We start from the raw sequence: 26985 nt of genomic DNA, 5'->3' as shown, positions 1-26985 counted from the left end.
GGGGTTTAGTCTGGAGAAGAGGAGGCTGAGGGGAGACCTCATCGCCCTCTACAGCTACCTGAAAGGAGGGTGCAGAGAGCTGGGGATGAGCCTCTTTAGCCTAGTAGAAAGCGATAGGACAAGAGGGAATGGCCTCAAGTTGCTCCAGGGAAAGTTCAGACTAGATATTAGAAGTATTTCTTTACAGAACGTGTTGTTAGGTGTTGGAATGGGCTGCCCAGGGAGGTGGTGGAGTCCCCATCCCTGGAGGTGTTCAAGAGTAGGGTTGATTTAGAGCTTAATGATGTGCTGTAGGTGGGAACTGTGCTAGGTGAATGGTTGGACTAGATCATCTCCAGGGTCCTTTCCAATCTAGATGATTCTGTGATTCATCTACAGACAAGGAATTGATTGTAAACCACTTAGCATACCCTGAAGAAATAGCCAGGAAAATGCTGGGTGATTAGAAAAAAAGGTCAGATCAGAATCTTCCATCTGCAGAGACAGAGAAATGCCCCACATTTTACACTATGTCCATTTGGTATCTAATTTCTGGTATTGGCTGACTGATTGCCTCATTACAGAAAAAGAGTGCTTGCTTGCTGGTCAGCCACAGCTACATTTGAATCTTTAAAATCAAAACCTCATGGTAACATTCCCAGATGTTACCATCTCTATGCTAGTAAACTCTTAAAGCACTTTCTAACACTGCTTTGGCCTGCTCTCCTTGGACACCCCCAGGCCTGGTATGGCAGCTGGAATATTTTAGGGACTGCTCACAGAGTGTTTAAATGCAGTCACCAACTTGTGAAGTTTAAGACATTTACTAGTGGAGTGCTGACAGCTGCCATCTTAGCACTCAGATGTTTGGTCTATTTATATAATCATTCAAGAATGTTTAATTCCTTCAGAGTTTAATCCCATTTCTGAAAAGAGTTTTTCAGAGGTGCATGACTCAGAACACATGGTGTTGCCTCTCAGTTCTCTAAGTGTGATAATAGTGTTGAGCCATTCATAAATTTCCTTTCCTTTAGAGTGTTTTGCCAGAGATTTCATTTGTGTTACTGTTATTTTACTATCCTCAGTGACATTATTGTGTTTTGAACTGGCATAAAAGACACAAAAAAAAAGCTCCATATTGTTTAAATAAAGTAGTAGTAATGAAAAATCTTATTACTAATGCTTTTAAGATGACATATCAGATATTCTCTCATGTAGAAAACGTACGAATATTTTATAAACTCCACAGCTCAACCTTGCTTCACCTCCCCCTGAAAATCTGTTCTGAACAATTACCTTACAGATATCCTGTTTTGGAATTCCACGCAGCGTGCAGTAATAATAAAGATGCTCCCAACCCGTTAAAAGTTCATCCAGGGCATCTTGCTGTGGACAGTAGCCGATGAGAACGCCTTCAGAGCTAGCAGACAGTACATCCATTTCAGACCTGTTTAAAGCAAAAGCAAAAGACTTGAATGATGTTTAAAAAAACCCTTAGGATAGAGAGTCTTCAAGACAAACATACTCGCCCTCAGCTGCATAGGTAAATGAGTATGAATCTTTCTCGATGATCACTTACCATCATCGTACCACCTACATGCAATGCATGCTTTTTGTCCCTCTCAGATGAGCACTGCCACCTATGCATCGCTATTCTAACGAGGTGTGTGTCAAGGTGAACAGATCAACACAGAAGGACAGATCTATGAGAATTAATTCCCATCAGGTTTACCTCCCTTATCTCTTTGGGAGACCCTGCTCTAAGGAGACACATTTCAAAGCCATACTGGGTGTATCACATTTAATATTAAAGGGGCAGTAGTTAAGAGAGAGGGAGGGAAATGTTTCTGTGTGGTCTTTGTGTGTCTGTGCTAACACATAGACATGCATACATTCTCTAAACAGGAGTAAAACAAAACACAGAATATTAAAACTTTGTTGGTTAAAAGACAATACAGAAAAAAATATAAAATGATCCTGATATAAGAGACTTATGCCATCACTTTTTAGCTGTACAACATTACTTGAAATTACATTCATTGCTAAGAAGCAAGCTTGATTGCAAGGGTGTCTCATTACACATAATGACACTAAATCTATCCTATTTATTCCAACATCTAATTCAACATTCAGTGATGCTGATTTACACATACAGAAAAGACCTGTCAAAATTAAGATACTTACTAATAAAAAAAAATTCTAAACTTTGACAGAAAAAAGTTTTTAAAAGGATCTGCATAACAGAATGGTTTTCCCCTTAGTACTTTTCTACACTTCTGGTTAAGAAGAGAACCAAAGATATGATTAATCATTTAGACACAAAGTAAATGTATTAAATGCAGGATATACAAATAACCAAAACTAGTAAAAATGTAAATAAGTATCTCTTGTTAACATATTCAAGAGTCTGGGGAGAAAAAGAAAACACAAATTCTGCATTTTACATAATGAACCACAGCATCACAATATATTTTAAAGCTATCAAAAGGTAAATAATCATGATTATGACAAACCTTGCTGGGGACTAATTAGAATGGTCCTTTGCTCTTAATGGCAAAGATGTAAAATTTTAGTATCATGGACGTTTGGATGGTGCCAAGGAAGTTAACTGACTGTAGACATCTCTCTGGACAAAGACTTAGCAAAAAAGAAAAGGGGCGATCGGGGAAAGAGAATACCAAAAGTGCATCCTCATCAATTTATACCCACTTACAGGTTATTTTAAATAAAGTTTTTATAGAATTTTTACCAGCTCAGTTTCCAGCCATACCTAAATCAAATTACATTATTTTTAAGGTAATCTTTACCATAAGATACGGTTTATTATTGTTTATCTTTTTTTCACAGTCTGTCAGAAACAGTGGATTCCTTATTTAATGAACTCCAAATAGTGAAACACTGTCCTCAGTGAAATGCTGTCTAGATGCTGCTGAACACAGAGACATGTCTAAGGTTTGCTTTACTAGGAAAATTCAGACACACTAACAAAGTTTCCTATGGGTGCAGCTGCTGTCTTTGGAGAAACAAGAGTCTGGGCTTTTGGTAATATGCCAAGTTCAGTCAGAAGAGAACAAATCACACTCGGGGGCAATTTCAGGGACATTTTCTCAGCATAAACCCTGTAGCTGGATAGAAACACCTAGTCTGGAATGGGTCCATACCATGAAGAACAATAAATTATGCACAGCTGCAAAAAAATAACAGACATTTAATGTTCTTTAGCAAGAACTATATTAGACAATACTTACACAGTTTGCATCAGGAAATAAAAACACATCAGCAACCCCAGTGCTAATTGTACACATTTGATTTTAGTGCTGTGCCTCATGTAAAGCACACAGTCTTAGATGAACCATATCCCACCCACTGACCTTTAGCTTTCATAAAGGAAGAGTACAGTGAGAATAGATCATTTCATATTCTTACTCAGTTTGGTCCTTATCTTGTAATTTTATCCATTAGTGCTAACCGTGAACACTTAAAGAGTTCCTATTGATAAAGAGATCCTAATGTATTCACTAAAGAACACATGAACCTATTTTTTTACATCTCTGTATCTGTCAAAGCAGAAAACAATCTGAGCAGAAGAAAAAAATAAAAACCTTATGAGGATTCTGTTTTTTCATTGAGACTATTTTGGTAATACCTATTCTTCCCTCAGCGATATAACCAAGTAGATTTCCATATCAAAAAAGCTGGATATCAACCTTCAGTTTTGTTTAGCCAGGTCCTAAATTTTTCTGAATACTGATAGATGAAAGAAAAACACATCATAATTTTTAATTATAGAACATATCTTACAAGAGAAAACTGCCCTCATCTTTGGAAACTGATTTTCTGTGAAATCCAGTTAATATCTCAGATTTCATTTTCATGAGTCTAAATTAAATGAACATTTCAAGTTGTGATGGCATGATACCAGAAAACCTTTTCACTAAATGATATGCTGTAAATGCTTTTCCCATTAAAAAAAAAAAAAATCTGATGCCATTCATTGAACTAATTATAATCCTCTTCTTCCTTAACAAACATCTTCATATCAGAATCAAACTGGAAATATTTTTCTTAATGTTTTCTGAAATATAGATTAGCATGCAGCAAAATGCTAATTTTTTTCTCAAGATAGAGAAAAACATATGATTGTTTTCTGACATTGTATTATAGGTATGCTAGTATTAGGTCATTCTTATTACAGAATCATAGAATGGTTTGGTTTGGAAGGGACCTTAAATATCTAGTTCCAACCCCCTTGCCATGGGCAGGGACACCTTCCACTGGATCAGGTTGCTCAAAGCCCCATCCAGCCTGGCCTTGAACACTGCCAGGGAGGGGGCAGCCACAGCCTCTCTGGGCAACCTGTTCCAGTGTCTCACCACCCTCACAAGAAAGAATTTATTCCTTAGATCTAACCTAAATCTATCATTTTTCAGTTTAAAACCATTACCCCTTGTCCTATCACCACACTCCCTGTTACAGAGTCCCTCCCCATCTTTCCTGTAGCCCCCTTTAAGTACTGGAAGGCTGCTATAAGGTGTCCCCAGAGCCTTCTCTTCTGCAGGCTGAACAACCCCAACTCTCTCAGCCTGTCCTCATAATGGAGGTGCTCCAGCCCCCTGATCATCCTCGTGGCCCTCCTCTGGACCTGCTCAAGTAGGTCCATGTCCTTCTTATGCTGGGGGCCCCAGAGCTGGACAGAGAACTACAGGTGGGGTGTCATGACAGCAGAGTAGAGGGGGAGAATCTTCTCCCTCAATATGCTGGCCACACTTCTCTTGATGCAGCCCAGGATACAGTTGGCTTTCTGGGCTGTAAGCACACACTGCTGGCCCATGTTCAGTTTTCCATCCACTCTCAAGTCCTTCTCTGGAGGGCTGCTTTCAATCCACTCCTTGAGCAGCCTGTATTTGTGCTTGGAATTGCCTCAACCCATGTGCAGGACCTTGCACTTGGCCTTATTTAAATTCATGAGTTATACAGGAATTAAAAATCAGCTCATTTTATAAAGAAAGAACATACAAGTACAGATTCCAAGCCCTCTCAGCCTTTTTGTCCATAGTATAGTAGACACAATGAATTCCAACATAACATCTAAAAACTATAGAGAGGAAAACAGACTTTTGCACTAAGGCAGGACTTTTTTTTATCATTATAAAAGCACTTAGTAATTGTTACCTTTAAATTCTCCTAGTAATTTTGGTTAGATATCCTGATCAAGTTAAGATGTAGAACTAACATGGAACATGAGGTTTCTCCTTTCTAACATTTTTAGACTATGTTGTTATGCTCAAACAGAACATGTCCAGAAAATTTTATATGTTAAACAAAAAATTAAAGTTGCAAAAATGTATTTTTAGTACACTTTTGGAAAAGATCAACTGAACGCATGGCATCCTCAAGAAAAAATAGCACAGTTTAGCACTTGAAGATATTATATTCCATCACTTTCCAAGTGTTTTGGTCTCCATTTATACAGTGAGAATTATGATACTTTGGTGCAAATCATCCTGAAAAAATCCAGGACTCAAGTAGGCTTCCATAAGTTTGGAGTGCTCATTTTACAGAATTTTGTACGATTGAAAGAAACTTTCCAGACTTGCAAGATACTGAGGATAATAAACTAGACTCTGAGTGAATAAATTTTTTGATTTAAAGTTGTTCTTTCACTGATCATTTTAAGGCCTTTTACATCAATTCAATTATTTCATGCTTTGAAGGAAACCCGTGAAATCTGATTCTAGCCCTGAAAGCTACATTGGGGTGGCATGCGGCACACGAGTCAGAAAGACTTTGCTGGCACTGAAAAGAAACCAAAACACTGGAACAAGTGAGACTGATCTTGGACAAAACCTGTTGCCTTCTCCTGCCTGAACTGGATCTGTAGTTTCCAGAATACTAGGCTGGTTATTGCAGAGACTAGTTTTGGTTCTTATTTGTTACAGTGGTTACTGTCAATATAGCTTATAGGTATCTGTGGGCTGACATTCAAAGGTACACCTCAGTTTCAAGTTTCCAGAGACAGCTTAGTACCCTTGATATCAGCCTTATGGCTGGTTTTGGAAAAACTGTTTCACTACTGACTCCGCTGTGTGCTTTGTTTCTGTTGTGGCTGATGCCCAAGCAGCGATAAGCCCCGCCCCACCCAGCTCCCCCCAGTTTATACACTGAGCATGTCGTCCTATGACATGGAACATCCCTTTGGCTAGTTCAGGTCAGCTGTCCAGGCCATGCTCCCTCACAGCCTCTTGTGCACCAGCTTCCTGGCAGAGCATGGGAAACTGAAAAATCCTTTATTTAGGATAAGCACTACTTAGCAACAACTAAAACATCGGTGTGTTACCAACATTATTCTCACACTAAATCCAAAACACAGCAGTGTACCAGCTACTAGGAAGAAAATTAACTCTATCTCACCCAAAACCACGGAAGCTTTACTTTTGTGTGCTTTTTCTGCAGTTTTTGCATGCAGTTAAAATAAAGGCAGTGATATATATGGTACTTACAATGGCTTCTGCAGAGAGATAAATTCCATTAATTAGTCAAAATGAAATATAAATTTACAAATTGCAAAAGTAGTTAGACATTCCATTGTACTCTTAACTACACATTCAATTCAGTGCATACTAATGCTCAATTAGCATTATAAAAAAATCAAGGTTAAAATATAATTAATGTAACTATAGCTTAGTTATAATTAAACTAATTATACTGATATACAGTGTAACAACAGCTATCTCAGCCATTATGTTGATGTAAATTTATTCTGCCTTTCAAGTAAAGCTATTTGAATTACATTTTTAATTATTTATCAAGCTGAATATCATAACTATCAAAAGAGTCCACGTTCTAGCTAGAAAGAAATATTTTACTTTGTCCTCTTTGGAAAGCAGTTATTTGGCCCTATGACTTTGTAATTCAACAGCTGAGATGACTGACACTTCATTCAAATAGGTTAGGGAGTTGCTGTCTTGGAGGATCTCCATGCAGAAGGAAGATGGAAATTCATAGGAGATAAATTAATTACATGAGTAAGACTGCCAAATGCTTCAGGCCTCAGTGGGGAAACTTATGAACAAGTTGACACCCATCTTATCTATTTCTTCGTCTGTGCACCCCACTACAGGTAAGACTTTGCTCTAAGTATGCACTTAAACTCTATTAACAAACTACAATGGCAAAGACTGCAAAATAGAGAGCACCAAAAAAACCAAACAAACCACTAGTCATATTAATTCATTATTTTACATTGATCTTGACATGACACTTAAAAGGATTTTGACACTTTCTCTTCCAAGCTGTGTTTAGCCCTCCTCAGTTAAGGAAGGCTTTATGACAGAGTCACTGAAGAAAAGTTTAGACACAACTGTGGAAAGGGGAAGAAAACAAAGAATGGCCAACGTACACTTCAAAAAATAAAATAACATAACATAAAAATGTAAAATATCTGCTGATACATCAGTCCAGCAGAGATTCAAAGACTATGAGGACTCACTTTGTTCTCCGTCGTTTTACCACTTTGTTAAGTGTCAGTTTTTCTTATTACATATTTAATAGAGATCTTACTTCAAGCTATTTGACAGAAAAAGTAACTACAGAAATGTTTACAGTTTTATACACTAGCTTTAATTTAGTCAGCTCACACACTGGTGGCAATCTAGTTACAGCAGTAGAGCTAAACATAAGCTAATTTGAGTCCATTTGTACTCTTAAAGAGGAACAGCTGTGCTACAGGGAATGCAAAAAAATCTAAATGACAAGCAGACCATGCAGTTGACGATTATACATATTTAAACTTGAATACTCTTTTGTGTGGATGTTGTCCAAAAGCCAGTCAGAGTCCTAATGTCTTATAGCACCATGGTTTATAAATACAGGTAAGTAAATTGTATTAAAATACTCTCCTTTCTAATACTTTTCCTTTATGCTTTTAATATTTCTACCCTTTATGAGAGGGGCTGATGGTACTTCAGAATCAGTCTTTTATTTCCACATCTTCCAAACATTCATGCTTAATAACACCCCTTCTTATGAATCTCAGTAATATTGAAAACTGTTACATTTAGTTTATATGTATTTTTCTAAGCTTTTGTTATGAAAACAGACAGTTTTCTCTTGGATTCTTAGGAATAAGCACTTTTTGTGTGTGTGTGTGTGTGTGTGTGTGTGTGTGTGTGTGTGTGTGTGTGTGTGGTATTAAACATTCAACAAACAAACAACCTAGAGGCCAACAAATCTTTCAGAAGTACTTGAAGATGTTGTGAATCTGCTCTTCTGCCCTGCTCAAAAGGTAGCTGCCACTCAGAAGTACATATTTTCTTATTTTCTTTGAGAATCTAGCAGGAGTTCTCTGAATACAACTTGATTATCAATGTGTGAGGCTCTTTCTATATAACCCCACATACCTCCAAGATGGTTTATATTGAACTTCACAAAATTCTGCTTTGCAATTCAACATGCACTTTTGAAAAAGCTCATATTCCGTTTCTAGTCCCCTGCGTTGCCCAAAGGTGCAAAAGATGTTCTGTAAAATTCAAGGCTGTTTTCAGTGCACTTGCCTCAAAGAGACACTTCTGAATTGATTTTCAATTCAGTGAAACAAACAAATTAGCAATCAGGAAAATAGACATATGGTTTTATTTGGGTTTGTTTGTTTTTAAAAAACAGAAACTTTCAAGCAGTTATTCAAGGAAACAGGAGCTGCTATGAATTAAGGATTCTCTGCATGGAGTTACATCAGTTCGGTTCTCCAATATTTATAATAATAATTTTGCATATTCGTTTCATTATTTAATCATGAAGAATGCATTATGAAGCATCCATCAGATTATAGTACCCTGTCCTTTCAGGGTCACAGAGAACAAAAATTCTTTGTTTTTTTTCCCAGTCAATTCCAACAGAGGTGGGATTTCCATCTAAGCTGCAGCCCAAATTATTCATCAGGAATCGCTATCAGAGGTAATGTCTCTATGGAAGCTGCTTCATGATATAGATTTTAAGGAAAGAAGTCTAGATCTGCTGACCAGCAAATGGTCGTCAGCTGTGACCAGCAACTGCTTTCTTCAGCTGACTACCCTCTCTTCCTCTGTGCCAGGCATACCAGGCTTTAGAGCACACTACTGGAGTAAGGAAAGGAGATTTCTTACCCTGATATCCTCTTTGCTCCATTAATCTCAGGTGTAAAAACAAATCAATTCACCTAATAGTCCCTGGGATGAGTAACTTTAGTCATTCAATTGTTGAGGAAGGGTTCTCCAGACCCTGTTGTTTTTATATTCTTACCTATGTAAGAGTCAACAAATTTGCTCCCTAGTGATTTTCTGTAGTACAGCAACACAATGCACCATGATCTGTTTAACCACAATTGCCAAAATATGAAGCAAGGAACAAAGTCAGGAGTAAGATAAAACATTTTTTCCAGCCTTGATATTGTTTCTCTCCCCAAGTTTAGCTACTACGCAACTGCAGCTCTTGCTTGAGGTCCTTCTCAAGTTAGGGATGAGTTTTGAAAGCTTGGGAATATAGGTTTTACTCTCACTTCAGCCACTTCAAACACATAAAAGTCCATAACCTGGACTGACACCATCATAATACATGGTTATAATTAATGTTGTCAGGGTTGTTTTGGACACTTAAATGCAAATGTATAGGAAAACAGAAGTCTTAAAATTGTTAATAGGCCCAGAATACATTTATGTATAGGTGTCTAATATATATTCTACAGATCTTACTTTGGCCTGAATAAAACATCACTTCCCCTCCAATTTTGCTGTGAAAAATGGTAAATGTTGGTTACATCTAACACAAAAAGTCCATTATTCACTTATCACTCCATCAAAGTTAGCCTCAGTATCACCAGCACTAACCTCGTATCCTAATTACATAGCGTATTGATCAAGTAATTAATTAATGACTCTGAAGGACACAAGTGTCGGGAAACATTTTTAAATTATCCACTTGAAGCACTGCTCATCAGCCTAAGCCTGGAAACCTTTCAGTGCAACACCAGAATGGGGAAAATATATGTCCATGCACCTGGATGCACGCTAAGATTTTTGTTACAATTTTAAAAGACTGTGTTTTAAAGCTTCCTAGACCCTACTCTTTTGCTACCAGACAAGTTTATTCTCAATTAACAAAGCTGTCAGATGGAATTAAATAATGCTAAAATGCTTTCCTGCAGAGACTTAACAGCAATAAAGCAATATACATTTAAAAGGGAAGAAAACAGGTCCTTAGAGTACAGTATAAAGCACTGAAGACGTGCTGAGTCTTTGATCATTGGCATTATCAATTAGCACTATTCTGATCACACCCTGTGTTACTTACCCTGTAGGAGTCCTGATAACAGCACGTCCTGCAGATGGGATGATATCTCCAGTCAGCATCTTAAATGTTGTGCTTTTCCCAGCTCCATTTGTTCCCAGGAGTCCAAAACACTAATAGAGATAAAAATTTTTAAAAAAAAGAGAAAAAGCAATCAATCTGCTATGCTGAAAGAAATAAGTAATAATTCTTCAACAGTTTCTCCCCTCCATATTTCCTATCATATATCTGTATATAGATATATTGTATGTGCAAATTCCCTTTCCCATGGGAAATAAGTTTTTTTAAAACATCTCTATATATTGCTTTGATTACCTCCCAATTCCTAAAAGTGACTGACTTAGGATTCTAGCCCTCCAATTAAAACCCTGCACAGCAACTAAATGCATTATTTATCCATATTATTAGTAAATGCTAGATTTGAATCTGAGGATCTCTAGTACTATTTGAGACTCCTGACTACCAATCTGCAGAGTCAATATTTCTGTTTCTCATGAGCTGCTTCACTCTGTACAAGTAAATAAACACCAGAAATCCAAGACACACACTGACTCTGAACAGTTATTTCAGGCCTCTAGTGGCAATGAATATACACTTAAGCTAGGAGGGGACATACTAAGTCTACGTATAGCACTTCATAACTTTTAAAATACTCATTTCATGAGCCTCCTTGTTGATAAATAGGCTTTAATCACGCACAACATCCTTTCCATCAATGAACTTGCGCTGCCACTTATTATTTTCTCATATCTTCCAATCTGCTATTAGCAACCAAGAAAAATCTTTTCCTTATCAGTATTTTTGAAATTAATATCCCCAATTCCCAAAAGCATCAAAATCATGAAATTAAAAAACCCCAACCAAATAAACAAACAAACAAACAAAAACAAAACCAAAACCCCACCGAATAAATGCTGTTCTGAAATCTTTAGGGTTACTATATTCAGTGCTAAATTTCAGTTTCTTAACATTATATATTATTATATTATATGCTATATTAAAATATACTGTGATTATTACAGCATGGGAACTACAAGTTTGCCTTGGTAACAAATTCAGGATTTAGTCCACAGTTTACAACTGAGCTATGTATCTGCTTTCTCTTTAGACATTGAACTGCTATGCTACCTACTTGCTTTTTATGTTAGCCTATAAAACAGTAACTTGATAAAGATAAGCAAGAAGAAAAAAGTAAGACTCTGATTAATTTGTAACCCAAAAATAAGTGAACAGTTTCTTCTTAAACACCACCAGAGCTCCTGCTTTTGTCCAGTTATTGGTTTTCAGAAATTATTATGATTAAAATTTTTCTGCTGCTATCGACAGATCTTTGATTGTAGACATCCTGAACATGATTGTAGACACACATCTGAACAATTTCTCAGAATGAAGTGTTATTTTCTGAAAGGAAAACAAGACCTCTTTACCTCTCCTCTCCGTATTCCCAAGCTTATGCTTTCCACAGCAGTGGTGTTCTTACTGAAGCCTCCAAAACATTTCCTGAGGTTGTACAGAAGGAGGACATCATTACCAGTTCTTCCATAAAAGAGTCTCTGTCGCTCCATTTCTACATCAACATCTTCTGAAGAGTGCTCCATGCTGTTAATTGAACACTGACCCCTAAAACAGAAGATAATAACAAATGACTCATGGTAAATTGGACATTGCTGTACTCTGGATAACTCTGGTTTATTTTCCCAATTGCAGTCCCTTCAAACTTGGTGATCAAATCTCAGCAGAATCCAAGGGAAACAGCAACTATTTGTATTTTTTCTGCAATTTCCACTAATTCAGGTACACCATGTTATCAGAAGTATTTACATTCAGGTCTTCAAAGGAATCTACCATTTTCTTTCTCTAAAAATTAGTTCAGTGTCCACTATGGCAGAAGAAAAATTTTAACACACCTTGATTTCTGGAGGAGATCCCAGTGAAGAAAAAGCCGTAAAAGAAGAAGTAGTGATCCCTGCAGGGCCATTTCCACAAAAATCCAGCCAAGGAAATTCATCTCAAAGGGGCTCACATAGGAATCTATTCCAAAATTGCTGGTCAGGTCAAACTTGATCTGGTTGTACGAAAGTTCAATTAAACCTTGTCCTAAGCAGAATTGTGGGAATACGATGAATGCCCATTTGAGGATATTGTAGATGTTCTGAAAACTCTGTATCAAGATTCAATAAGTGGGAGGGGAAGACAAAAAAAAACCCAAGATGGTTAGTTTTCTTCAACAGCATATTAAGCACACTTACAAAGCCAAATACAGCATTCAAATTCACTCAAGGTGAACTGTCAGAAGAGCATGTTTTGAACTATTTTGGGGCAGGGTTCATCTCTGATTGTATTTTAGACTGCCTAGGACCATGAGATTCCTATTTTAGTTGAGGTTCACAGACAGTAACAAAACTCTATTTGCTTAAAATTTTATTATTCGAATACCCTTAATTCTAAATCACCAACTTAAACCCAAGTCAACACCAAATCTGCCTCCAAACTTGAGTGACATGTAATCTAGATTTTACTTCAAACACCGATTTTTTGACCTGGTACATGCATAGATATTCATATATATTCTGGATCTCCACTCCATCAAATTGCTTAATTACCATTATGACTAATAAAAATGACATACAGACAGTGAGAATGCATATTACTATTCATACAGTGCATTACAGATCCTAGGAATATGCAGCTTATCTCTTATGTCAATATTATTCAAACACATTTTACAATGCATATAATCTATTCAATGGAGCAGAACAGCTCCCATTGTGTGCCAATTATAACTTAATGGTCTGGAAAATGTCAAGGTTTCAATTAACACTGTTTTTCCATTATTACAGCACAATTTTTTGTTTGTTTGTTTATAAGCAAGCTAAAATTCAAGACAGTAACAAGCAATACAGTATACACTGGGACAGAAATATCATGAATATTTAAAACACCTGGTTTTATAATGGATTTTTTTTTCTGTGCATATATATAAATATACATGTATATTTTCATCAACATACATGCATACACCTGTTTGCATACATCTCACAAGTAACATAAAGCAGAGGGTTTATACTGACCTGTGCTTTGGAAATTATAGCTAACAAACGAGGTAAGAGAGTCACCAGCATGGTACACAGACCAAACACAAAATTTAAGGAGATGTAAGAAACAAAAGCTGCATCTGAACTTGAGAAGAATCTGGATACAAGATACATCCATGGTAAAGTTGCATATCTGAAAGTTCGAAAAACCAAAATTACCACAAATAAATTAGGTTTTTGCCTTACCAGGAAAAAAAAAAAAAAAAGGCAGCTATCATACTAGAAAAAAAAAAATAGTTGCTCCTTATTTTTAAGTTATGCAAATAACTCTTTTGATCAATTGAGAAGAAAACACAAATCTGGGATTTGTTTTCTTTATCAAATTACCTTATGATCCCATAGACATACCACAGTTACTGCCATGCAATGGACAGATATGATCCATTTTTGCATATATCAACTGCATATATTTACTTTGTTCCAATCACAACCCTGATTTCTGAAAAACTGCAAAACCCTCTTACACGGGGACAGAATTAAAACCAAATATTTGAAGCTTAAATCATAGATGCTGAAAGATCAGCTTCTATTAGAGTCTTTTTTGAAAGAAAAAAGAGCGAAGGAGGAAGGAAAAGAAGGGAGGGAGGACGGACAAGAGGGAAGGAAAAAACATTAATCCTTGAACTAGTCTGCCAGAGATCATGTTAGCATTGTTATTGCCTAAACCAGGTTGTCAGTAGAGTAGTAACCATCAAAAATTAATGCAGAATTACTTCACAGCACAATGATAATCAGACAGAATGTCCGTAGTTACATCATTTTCAGTGCAAATCTTTAAAGGAGGAGGGAAGATGTCCTCCATTCTGTAAAGTCAAATGATGCCTATCCAAAATGAAACAGTCATATTTTTTATAAAGTGTCAGATATGTCTAGCCAGACTAATAAAATGCTCAGGCAATTTGATAAGCATGAAAGGAAATATATTTTCTATTTAACATAGCACAAGACATATCTATCAAACAAGTGGACTTCAGGAACATAGGTAGCATACACCATTGCACAATGATAAGTACATATGTACTATATATATTTAGTTGTATATATAAATAATTCTTACATAATATTAACATAAGTATATATAATTGCTTTAATAGTGAGTTCAATGGATGAGCAACTAGCCAAAAATCTGTGAATTCACTTCTTCATTGCATTAAACAGTAGTTGATATCATAAACTATAAAAGTCCCTTTTAAATTCAGTATCACTTACTTTACAGATGAACTTATTTCATCTAGGAATGCCGAAACCCTTTACCTTAAGAAACAAACTTTCAAATCCTGCTGTGAAGTAATAGTGACGTTATCCTCAGTTTACCAGAAGATTAATTTTAAATGACTTTGTTAAATGACTTAATATTTGGGTCTCAAATGAAGATTGTAAGTATTAAAGATCACACTATACTTTTCAGCATCCCGTTGCCAAGCCTTAATCACTTAATGTATTCTCACCTTTGCGAACATACCAAAATCACTGTTCTAAAGTTTTACTCTGAATTACAATACCGTAAATACAAGACAAGTCCATCCTTGGAAACAACTCAAGAAAGAGACATGATTTAGAATGTTGTTACTTGGCTGTAAATGAAAGCAAAACTTTATTTGTAAGCTTATAGGTGCTAAGAAATGAGTAAGACTTTCAGAATACTAAAACTGCATGATATTCAAACAAAGCTTTTAAAGTAGCTTCCAGCCACACCTGCATTTCTGTCCTAACTTTCTTTTCCTTCAGCTTCAGCCATAACTTGTTATTTTGTAAATATCAAAGACAGAGCATTTTGAACAAAAGTGCTTAAGCAGTTGCACTATAAAAGACTTCTGCTATCAGCTAAAAGAGGAAAAATGCAGTTTAGTTAAGAGACCATTATATTTCTAAAGGAAATCAGTTTTAAAGTAGCACACTAGGAAACTGTTGATTATTCTTTCAAGCACACCCACATCTGGCACATAGCTTAACTTTTTCATATAACTAGGTTATTTTTATCTTTATTCTAGATCAGAAATGCTGCACAAGTATACCCTGAAGAGAAAAATAAAACTTGAAAAGGAAAAAATGTATTATCGAATGCAAATAAATATGAATTACATGCACGGTACTGGGGAAGGATAAAATTACCACAATAGGCTTCATCAAATTTACTGTGCAGTTAGGTTGGGTAAAGGGCAGAATAGGAAGAGCAGCAACCGGAATTTGTCAGTGTCCTTGAGACATGTTAAGCTTACTGACTAACAGTTATTGTATCTTTAATACACATTAATACACACTGAATACATAGACCTCCTTGTTAAAAATCACTATAATATCTGTTATGTCAGCCAAAGCTGAGCAGTACATGAGGCATTATGCTGAGGTGATTAAGCTGCATCTGCAGTCAACAAAAAAAAATTTAGAGGACAGTCTAGCTTTTCAGTCAATGTTTGTTTATTATGAAATATGCAAAGTTTAACCCAACAATTTGGTTGAAATGAGGCCAGCATAATTCTTAGCATCTGAGATTTAGTTCTGCACTGTGGGCAGGACCAAAGCACACGACAGAAAGCATGTCATGGCTTCACAGAATAAAAGAATCATCTAGGTTAGAAAAAACCTTGAAGATCATCAAGTCCAACCATCAACCTAACACTGACAGTTCCCAACTACAGCAGATCCCTCAGCACTATGTCAACCTGACTCTCAAACACCTCCAGGGATGGGGACTCCACCACCTCCCTGGGCAGCCCATTCCAACTCCTAACAACACGTTCTGTCCTAATATCCAGTCTAAACCTTCCCTGGTGAAACTTGAGGCCATTCCCTCTTGTCCTATCATTTGTTACTTGGTTAAAGATGCTCAACCCCAGCTCTCTGCAGCCTCCTTTCAGGCAGCTGTAGAGGGCGATGAGGTCTCCCCTCAGCCTCCTCTTCTCCAGACTAAACACCCCCAGTTCCCTCAGCCGCTCCCCGTACGACCTGTGCTCCAGACCCTGCACCAGCTTTGTTGCCCTTCTCTGGACACGCTCGAGTCATTCAATGTCCTTTTTGTAGTGAGGGGCCCAAAACTGAACACAGGAATCGAGGGGCGGCCTCACCAGTGCCGAGTACAGGGGTCAGATCCCTTCCCTGTCCCTGCTGGCCACGCTATTGCTGACACAAGCCAGGATGCCATTGGCCTTCTTGGCCCCCTGGGCACACTGCTGGCTCCTGTTCAGCCGGCTGTCAATCAACCCCCCCAGGTCCCTCTCTGAATGGCAGCTCTCCAGCCACTCCTCCCCAAGCCTGTAGCCCCCCTGGGGGTTGTTGTGGCCCAAGGGCAGCCCCCGGCATTTGGCCTTATGGAAACTCCTCCAGTTGGCCTCAGCCCATGGCTCCAGCCTGTCCAGGTCTCTCTGCAGAGCCTCCCTGCCCTGGAGCAGATCAACACTCCCACCCAGCCTGGTGTCATCTGCAAACTGACTGAGGGTGCCCTCGATCCCCTCATCTAGATCATCAATAAAGATGTTAAACAGGAGTGGTCCCAACACCAAGCCCTGGGGGACACCACTCGTGACTGGCTGCCAACCAGATTTAGCTCCGTTCACCACCACTTTTTGGGCCCGGCCATCCAGCCAGTTTTTTATCCAGCAAAGCGTGTGCCCATCCAAGCCTCGAGTAGTCATTTTTGCCAGGAGAATGCTGTGGGAAACGGTGTCAAAGGCCTTACTAAAGTCAAGGCAAACAACATCCACAGCTTTCCCTCATCCAGGTTGCCCTGTCATAGAAGTAGATCAGGTTTGTCAAGCAGGATCTGCCTTTCATAAACCCATGCTGACTGGGCCTGATCACCTGGTTGTTCCCACATGTGTTGTGTGATGGTACTCAGGATGAGCTGCTCCATCAGTTTCCCTGGTTTCGGCTGGGATAGAGTTAATTTTTCTTCTTAGTAGCTAGAATAGTACTGTGGTTTGGACTCAGTATGGGCCTTGGTATGACAAGAATGCTGATAATACACTGATGTTTATGGTTATTGCTAAGAGATCAAGGACTCTCCAACTCCCCATGTCCTGTTCATGTGCAGGTGTACAAGAAGCTGTGAGGGGTCACAGCCAGACCACCAGAACCAAATTAGCTAATGAAATATTCCATATCATGTAACATCATGCTCAGTATATAAAGGAGGGGCAAGCAGAAAGAAGGATGTTCTCTTGCTTCCAGGATTGTGATTGTGGGATCTTGGTGTTTCGGGTTGGCTAGCCTGGAATGGACTGGGTATCGGTTCACAGACGGTGAACAATTGCATTGTGCATTACCCATTTCTAGAATAGTTTCTATTAGTGTTATTGGTTTATTTTATTACAATTATTACTCTGCTTTTATCTCAACCTCTGAGTCTTCCTTTACCTCTCCAATTCTTTTACCCATTCTCTAGGTGGTGGGAGGGTGAACAAATGACTGCATGTTGTTTGGCTGCCAGCTGGATTACAACCATGACATAATTCAGCAGACATAAAAGTTTGTACTGTATAGTTCATTTGTTGCTTGACTAAAATCTCTATAGATCTCTGTGGATGCCTATTATGCTAGGGTCACCGCAACTGGATTACAAGATGGATTCAACAGTTGTAAAGTTAATAAAAAAAAACCATGGATGAGATTTAATAGTGTAAATTCTTTGCACTAAGATGATTAAGAATTTCTACCTTTAACTTGAAAGAATCAATTGGTAGGGCAGAGGGAAGAAGAAAGACAAGAGTGATACAGAGAGGATGAAAGTGTGAATCTTGATGTTTCATCTGAGCTATTTGCAAGATTCTGGCATTATGAACTCTGGAATATTACATACTAGTCTGGCCACTCACATCCAGGAAAGATGAGCTCAAACTGGAGTTATAGGGAAAAAAGATAATTCTATTTATCAAGAGAATGGGAAAGCCTTTCTACAAGAGAAGACTTCATTTTTTTGGGCTTGCAAAAGATGTTTGATGAAGGACACTTATGAAGTATGGCTCCAAATAAGCTTAGGCTGGAATTTCAAAGAATATATCCATCTATGGAGACACTAAAACAGTTTTCCAAAAACCGCGTTGCTGGAAGCATGAGATCTTGAAAACAGTTTCAAGATGAAATACAGTAAGGGTTTTTTAAAAGTGTTTATCTGAGACTCATCCTGGAATGGAACATGTCTTGATCTTGCAAAAGGTCTTTTCTACTTTCCTTCCCTGTGATTCTCTCATGGAGCAGTTATATTTAATTATTTAAACATCTGTCTTATAAGATATGCATTCCCCTCTACAAAGATAGCAACAATTAGTTGCTTGAGATAAGGAAGAAACTTCTACTTATCCTGTAGCTATTAATCTTCAGCATCGTTCACATCACCTGGGACTGCAGATAGGAAGAACTGAACAGAATAGAAAAACCATTAGTTTGATTGAGCCCAGGGCTCAACAACCTTCTTTCTATAGAGAAACTGATCATCTGTTTAAACAGTTACTTTAAGTTTTTATAACTGTTTTTCCAGATGAAACCAAGCAAGAGGGTGATATGGGAGGACTTTCCTCCCTCACAGTACTCCAACCAGTCCAGTACCCCATATTGGATAGACTTTTTATTGGAAATATAAATTCCTGGAGCTATGTAAAATTACATAATTACCAAAAGTGAGTAGAACCATAAGAAAAGACAGCCACTTTCTTACCTTCTTGATGATATTCTGCACAGCTAAGCAAAGAAATTCTCACCTATGTTATTATTCCCTCATTTTCTGGAAGATAACATACAATCAATTTCTTGTAACAGTAATGATTGTTATACAGACTGAGTATTTTCTGAGACATTTCCAGGTTTTTCTTTTTTGTTTTGTTTTGTTTTTTAAAATGCGTGAGCAAATCTCCCTCCACCTTCCACATGGAACTTTCCAGCTCATGTTTCAGCCTGTTTTCTCACTATCTTTTGCTGAATCATAATCATTTCCAAAGAGAGAAAATCATGCATCCAGCAGCAGGTGCAAACCAGGTCTAAAGATTTCTGTTTGTTTCTTACAAGCTATAATTCCATAGTAGCATTTCCAATCACATACCCAAAGAGTATCAGCAGGAGAACAGTGGCTGCCAAGTTCTTTCGGAAAGTGAAAGCTGATAGCTGGAAGGCACTAATAACACCAACACACAGGGTGACTGGAACCATGTAAAACAGCTAGAAACAGAAGGGAAAAAGGCACTTAGCTGGTGATCATCTTGTATCGGTCTTACTTAATTAGCATAGAAGGGCTCTACAAATTAACTTTTACATATTTGCTATATAATTATGCTATAAATTAGGAAGAATTAGGCAGAAGAGATCTTAGATTTCATAGTCCACACTTGCTGTGAAACCGACCCTCTTACATATATACACATGAAACATCCTGACAAAATAAAATCCAAATACAGAATATTCCCCTTAATTCCATTTCTATTGACCTTTCCCATACATCCATTTAACAAGCTAACTCTTCCAGATAATGAGTCCATATGGGACTATTGCTCCAAAACATCAAAATATACTGTGCACACTGAGTCTTGGATTCAGAAATAGCAGTTTCACCGATTGGTGCTTCAGTCATAGGAGAACAGTAAGGATATAGTTTTAAGAGATACTTTAATGAAGGACCATGTGTGCTGATGAAGGAAATGACAACTTTTAATGAGAACAGATATAATATTTAGAATAGTTACAGCAATTAGACAGCAGGGAAAGTATTTTCTCTGTTTAGTCTCTTGACATAATGGTAATCAAATAATTAAGGGGGGAGGATGTGATTGGGGATTCATATCTAAGTATTCAAGAGAGACAGGTTTTGCTTGCAACTAGCAATGGCAAGATGTGAAAATCTGTGCTCAGTTCCATTTTCAGTTTCTGCCTGCTCTGTGCCTTGGAGCTGAGCTCATTAGGGAAGTGCCTCCAATTCTGCTTATATAATATTTAACCTTATTCTAATATAACTGAGATTCTGAGATGCAGCTGCAATAGAGGCAACAAATCAAGGTCTAGCTAAATATTCAGTGTAGAACAACTTCCTTTCTGTTAAAATTTAACTTTCATACTGAAGTACAACGCAAACCTGTTCAAAATTAAACCAGAGAGCATCACTTCTTTGCCAACGGGAAGACAGATACTTTTTTAAAAGAAGATCAATGAAGTGAAATGTAGACAGATGTAATGTTCTCATCCTGTTCAGAGTGTACCTTATTCAGCGCCATATACAAATATACCACTCCACAGATTTATCTTTCAGATCACCTGAATCTATTTTAAAAAATACAGTAGAGAAGTGACAAAGCATCTGAGTCCCAGTATATTTCAACAGAGCTGGGGTTTTTTTCTGAAAAAATCCCCAAAACTTTAAACATTAACTACTATTAGAAATCTTACCTGAATTCATGGTGTGTTATAAAAGTTAGGCACGGACAAATAAAATAAGCTTAATTTTGCCCCTCTGGTTACACAAGCTTAATCTGATCAAAACATCTCTCTGTCATTAAATTTTTTAGCACTTACCCATTTTCTGCTTGTTGAACATAGTAAAGAATACCATTCACATGTATAAATACAGTAAGAACGGCCTGATTCTCATGACAGCAATTTCATAAATCAAATACTTCTGCAGGTCTAGTAAAGATTATGCTACCAATAATACAGGACACAGCCTGCAATACTTAAAATATGTAGAGGGATTTCAAATTTGACAGTTCATATATTCATGTGTTCAGTGTCCCTAAATGATCTGCAGCACAATTAGCATTTAAAGCAGCGTCTGTTCTTTCCCAGATCATGATTGATCATGCAGTACTGTGCTGGATTTGTGAGAACATTTTGAAAGGAAGAGATGGGCAGAAAATAATGAGGGGTTGACTTTGCTGCACAAGGAGAAACTGAGTGATGAAGGACTGAGTTTTTAACCAAGCCCTCTTATTTGACATGGCAGAGAAAGGAATGCAAAGACTGACTCGCCAAGTAAATAACGTTTGGAGAAATGTGCTCGCTCTTCAAGCTTGCTCAAGTGTGAAAATCCTGATTTCAAGCATGGATGGGTGAGGCTCTAATGTTTCAGATTTAGAATAGCCTGAATGAGAAAAGGGAGTGTTTCAAAAATCACTGTTCCTGACCAGGCTAGTTCAAGTTTGCGTTGCCTATGCTAGATCCCAGCCCTTCCTTCCATGACCCAGTGTGTTAAGCAAGGTGCAGAAAGTTTATGTCCCTTCTCTAAGACCAGGAATCTTTTTACCTTTGAATAATCCAGTTGACTTCACTCCAGTTGTTCACTACTGTCTCTGAAACCAGTCTCCCAATCCAAAACACCTTCTTTGAGAAGTGAACTATCAACAAACAGCACCTTAATTCTTTTAAAATAATAATTCTATCACTTTTCCAGAAGAGAATGACCTACTCTCAAATTGCCACCAAACACACAACTAATTCTACAGCAAGATTCATCACAAGTGAATTATGAAAATATCTTTCAGTAAGGGAGATGTATGTGTGCCTTTTATATATATATATATATATATATATATATACACACACACACAGACACTTTTATATATATGTCTATAATGGACAATTTTTACTTTTAGTTTTTTAAGAGTCACCTTTGAAAAAGATATTTTAAGATAATTTGTGGGATTCGTGCTTAAATGAAATCCAAACCAGCTCCATTATAGAGCCAATGAAAAATCAGTGACCATGGACTGGCAGTGGCTTGAGAAAGTTAATTCTCTTTCACCGCCTTTGCTTATTGGCCTGAATGAAAATCAACTTCTCAGACTTGAAGGAGGCAAACAAAAATTGCTATTTCATTTAAATATATTGACCTAAATCTAACCTGCTGAAGTCAGGTCTCAGTGTCATTCCTGTCTTTATATTTGATTAAAGGGTAAGATTTAGGGGGAAAAAACAACAAAAAAACTTTTGTGGTATTATCAGAAAATAAGGTTTTCAGATCTGTTAACGAACTGTATGTAGAAATACTATTCGAAATGTTAACAATAATAGAAATTTCTTAGTGTGAGAAAAATAAACATTCAGGACAGAGACTTCACCCATTTCTGATCTAGGTCATTTTGTGTATTTCAATTCAGAAATAATACTTCATGCTGGCTATCTTGCCACAAATAAAAGGTACCAGTTATGATTATCTCTCATATTACCCATCAACAGACAACATAATTACACCTTTAAATAGCTGAGTAGTATCTTCAGGCTTCTCCAATAATCTGAAAGATTTTGCCAGTGGCAACTCAAAGCACAGAAACTCCTGCTATGAACTGCTGTGTGGAAGATTCTCTCTGTCTAGGTTGATTAGTCAGATTCCTTTTATTTGTAAAGTAGCATAGGTATCTAAAGCAAATATATGCTTTACCTTACAATTCAACTTTGGAAAACAAAGAGCACAATTCCTGCCTTAAAGAATTTTATCTGACAGTATTGCAGTAGGAATGGTGTCCCAATGTGTGTTAACATGACAGCCAAGAGCTGTTGCTCTGCACAAATCAAATCTTACATCTTGTGACCATATCTCCTTTTGCTTGTTTATGACTAACTAGTCAAAATGCTACACTTGAACATATGCTGCCCAACATGATACATACCATATCACAGCAGAAGTTAGCAAGCCAATAAGTTTTGTAACCCAGGCCTGTGATGTGCTGCAAGCGTTTTGTGCCAGATACTCTGTCTTTCACTATGGCACTTCCAATGGATGCAGTAAGGATAGAGAAACCCAACATGATACATAGTGCTACTCCACACTGACGAACATTCTCCATTCTAGAATACGAAATGAAATGGCATAATGAAAACACAACAGGGAAAATAAACTTCACTGAGTCCAAACATTTTAAAGGACAACTTCTTACCAAAACAACACTAGACATTAGGACCTTAATCCTGTTTGCAAACAACATGTTGTACACTGTCAACATCTAATTAGGGAACAGAGCAAGGTGATGTGTCAGGTTATGAAACTATATGTGAGTTACAGATAACAGAATGTATTTAAAGTCTTAAGAGTGAAGTGAATCTTTGGCAAATATTTCCCCCCTCTATAGAAAATGAAAATTTAAAAACTTGACAATCATTTGAAGCAGTTAACCTGTTTGAAAATGTCATGACCTCTTCACAAACACTTTGCAATTCACAGTCAGTATAAATTCAGTATTTTTCTCTACTAAACAATGCAACTGTATTTGATATAAACTTGTAGACTTGACATATAAATACTAGACCCGACATATAAACACTAGACAAGAGAAGATGCTTCAGTGGAACTGCATTGCATATATCAAGTCACATCTATTGCATGCAACAAACATGTTTATTGAATTAACTGTTTCAATTGTCTGCTCATTGCAGCTGTTACATATTTTAAGCATTTGCTCACATTTTGTCCTCATCAAGCAAGGCTCCTCCATATGGTTGACTGTAGAGTGTGATCCCTGTGGGGAGGAAAAAAAAAAAAAAAAAGAAAAAAAGAAATAGTAAATGCTACATCAGGACTTAGAGTACACTGTTGACCCCTTACTACACAACATGAATGAAAAGGCCAAATACTTAAAAAGAAACAGAGAGAGGTCAGCCACGAAGCTGTCAAACTAAATGCTGTCTCTGGTTGAGTGATTTACAGAGTCTGGATACACCAAAATATAGTAAATAACCATAAGTAATAGCTGTTATTTTGCAATCCTGACTGCAGAAATGGGTTCAACAATGTTGCGTATTGTTGCAGGATCTACATCACAGAACAGACCAAATAACAAAACCTAAAGTAGAAATTGTTCATCTTCTGGAGTAAGGTAGGTTGTTATTGAAATTTATATACTTGGCATTTTATCATTGCTTAAAACATTTTTAGATTGCTGATATTTTGCAGAGAAAAATTGTTTAGATAAAGTCACAAAAAAAAGGTGCACCTCAGATTGAAACTGTAGAACTTTAAATTTAAAAGATACCCAGTTTAGGAGACCAAGAAAAATCCTGAGTAGACAATACATTCTTAGGCTTGTTTTGGTTCTTGGCACAATCAGCCTGCAAGAATCTAGCAAACTGAACTTTGGAACTGGAAATTAGTTTATGGACAAAAATTGTGGATTTTTGCTTTTTTTTCTTTTCAAGTGAAAGAAGAGGGGATAGCGTGCAAAACTTTGTCAGTGCAGAAGTGGTTGTCCAACTGGTCTCGATGCTGTTCTTGAATTTTTTGTGTATGTGTACGTGACAGGTGTGACAGCTGTACTGGAATAACAATTAGAAATTCTTTCAGTGAGATCAAACCAACAGTATCTGATTAGAATATCTAAATAAATTTATGTTGTTCCCAATTAAAAAAAATAAAAATCCACCCTAAACCCAATTATAATCATCCCAGTATCTTTGGCAGAGATATAAACTGTTGGTAACCTTAAACTTAGGTAGACTCTGCAAGATATGACTTAATTGAACACACTTTGTCATATTTTACTAGAGTCCAGGTATATAAAGACAAAAATTTTCTTTGTTCCAGTAACAGGTGCAATCCAACCGAGTATCAACACATTTATTTTTTCCCCTTTCATTTTTCATTTCTCATATTCAAGACAAAGTAATCTAAACATCACAGAGTCACTGTGTGGTAAAAAACTGAACAACAGAGTATGATGATTAACTCACAAAAGTAGTACAAGGTAAAGATTTTTCAAATACAGACAAAAACTGTACATTAAGCCCAATGGTAGTTAACAAATCAAAAGAAAATTCAAGCTGATAAGGTTTTGATTCATCAATACTAGGTACATACATGTACTATTTGCAGAAGTCTTTCATCTCATTTGCTTAAAGGGACTGTTTAAAGTTTTCCTTTGTTTTTGTTTTACACCACTAATTTTTTAAGCAATAGCTGCTATATTTGTTTCGAAGCAAAACCAACATATCAAAAAACCCTATTTTTTCCCACTGGAAGCAAGTATTAGCTGAAATTCCATTTATGTGAAGAAAATGTAGCATGACAGAAAAAAGGTTCATTCCCAGAATTTTTTTCTAAGCTTTTCCAGTTGTTGAATAAAGGTGTGCTTATTAGAAGAAAGAATGCCTTTACTTCACATATATAATTTCTATTGATTAGAAACTAGTAGCCAAAATAGGATTAAACCGGATTTTTACTGTACAGACAAACTGAAACCAATGTGAATTTATTTTCAAATTTGGTTAGAAAAAAAAAAGAAAAAAAAAAATCTGATTTTCAGTGTCAATCTAATTACAATGGATGAAAGCTTCTGAAAAAAAATGGGAATCCTGATAATTGCAGAAGCAGTAAAACAAGTTGGCAATATGAAATGTTCTTCTTGTACTCACTAGTGCTCAGCTAAATTAGCAGAGAGCAGATATACATCTTCCAGGACTCCTCTTTTATGGCTATGAGCCACGTTCTAGTTATAGAGGATCTTCCCACAATTGTCAAGGTCTTGCCTTCATGATCAAGAATTTGAATGCTCTAACTGAGCTGTCCTCCCCCAGGCTTCAGATGACAGAAATCCTACAGTAAAATCACTTCAGCTCATGGGGTAGCATTTTTAGAGACTGCAAATCTTAAAATACTGCCCATGATCAGGAAATGCCAAGACTTGAAGACCTCTAGGTCCTAGAGAGTCCCATCCCTTTTCCCAGAATTGTGAGACAGGTAAACCTGTCATGTGGACTGTGGTAGAGAATTATTGCCTATAAAGTGTCCAGAACTGGGGCAGTTTGCCAGGAATTCAGAAAGGTTCTCCACTATATTGTATCAATTAATCCAGGCTGATCTGAATCGTATCCCATTGCTCTACTGCTATCAAGTACCTGCCGTATTAAGTAAGAACATGTACTAGCAAAAACAGGGCTATGAATTCATGTTTGTGCAATTTTCTGTGCAAGTGAATTCATGATCATAAGCATAGGTTTGTCAACTTGTATGTATTGAGAGCTTAGTCAAATTTTATGCAACATTATCGGCATTGCTGAAATTGTTCAAAAAGATCCACAGAGAATTAATGAAACATGCAAAACATAATAAAGACAAAAAAATACATGAAATATTTTGCAAGGAATAACTTCTGCACAGGAATATGTAATGCATCTGGAAATAATCTCTCTCCTGAAATCACCATGGCCTGTCCCTACTAAGAGCACAGATCCCAAGAAGCAGCTAAAAAAACTTTCAGATAACTGCATTGTCATTAAACAAAAGTCTGCAGCAGTTGACTTGGGTTCCATATACAGAAATACATGGCTATAGCTCTCTAGTAGAGAATAAACAAAGACTATGAAAAACATAATTGCTGGGGGAAATAAAAACCCCCCAGCATTAGATAGCATAATGCTCCTTACAATCTTGCATCATCCAATACTGATCAAAAAGCAAATTGCACGGAATTATTTTTCTTCTATAGAAGAATTAAAAAATAATTGCTCTTCTTAAAAGTAGTAACCATTTTCTACAGTCAATTTCCATTCAAACCATGTAGATGAAACAAAGGACTGCATTTTTGAAACTGTACACACACAACTGAAATGAAATTTCCAAGGGTTGCTGAATTACAAATAAAGAAAACATGACCATGTTGAGCTAAATTAATTTCTGTGTTAGAATCAA

The 26985-nt window shown here is 37.0% G+C and overlaps 1 protein-coding gene across 2 annotated transcripts in view; it reads right to left on the bottom strand.

Annotated features, from left to right (window-relative positions):
* Nucleotides 1-26985, bottom strand: part of ABCA13 (ATP binding cassette subfamily A member 13) — a 202381-nt gene that overhangs the window by 32831 nt on the left and 142565 nt on the right. For both annotated transcript variants that reach the window (XM_026843090.1, XM_026843091.1), the window contains exons 48-55: nucleotides 23767-23821; nucleotides 22976-23153; nucleotides 19426-19541; nucleotides 13371-13527; nucleotides 12207-12460; nucleotides 11727-11919; nucleotides 10303-10412; nucleotides 1276-1426 (exon numbers count right to left, since the gene is read on the bottom strand). In XM_026843090.1, coding sequence (XP_026698891.1) covers nucleotides 1276-1426; nucleotides 10303-10412; nucleotides 11727-11919; nucleotides 12207-12460; nucleotides 13371-13527; nucleotides 19426-19541; nucleotides 22976-23153; nucleotides 23767-23821 — 1214 coding nt within the window. The remainder of the gene's footprint in view (nucleotides 1-1275; nucleotides 1427-10302; nucleotides 10413-11726; nucleotides 11920-12206; nucleotides 12461-13370; nucleotides 13528-19425; nucleotides 19542-22975; nucleotides 23154-23766; nucleotides 23822-26985) is intronic.

Source organism: Athene cunicularia (assembly GCF_003259725.1).
Source record: "Athene cunicularia isolate RWA chromosome 2 unlocalized genomic scaffold, athCun1 chr2_part1, whole genome shotgun sequence".
Taxonomy (NCBI): Eukaryota; Metazoa; Chordata; class Aves; order Strigiformes; family Strigidae; genus Athene; species Athene cunicularia.
The sequence above is the reverse complement of the archived record's forward strand: the minus strand, read 5'-3'. Positions and strand labels throughout refer to the sequence as shown.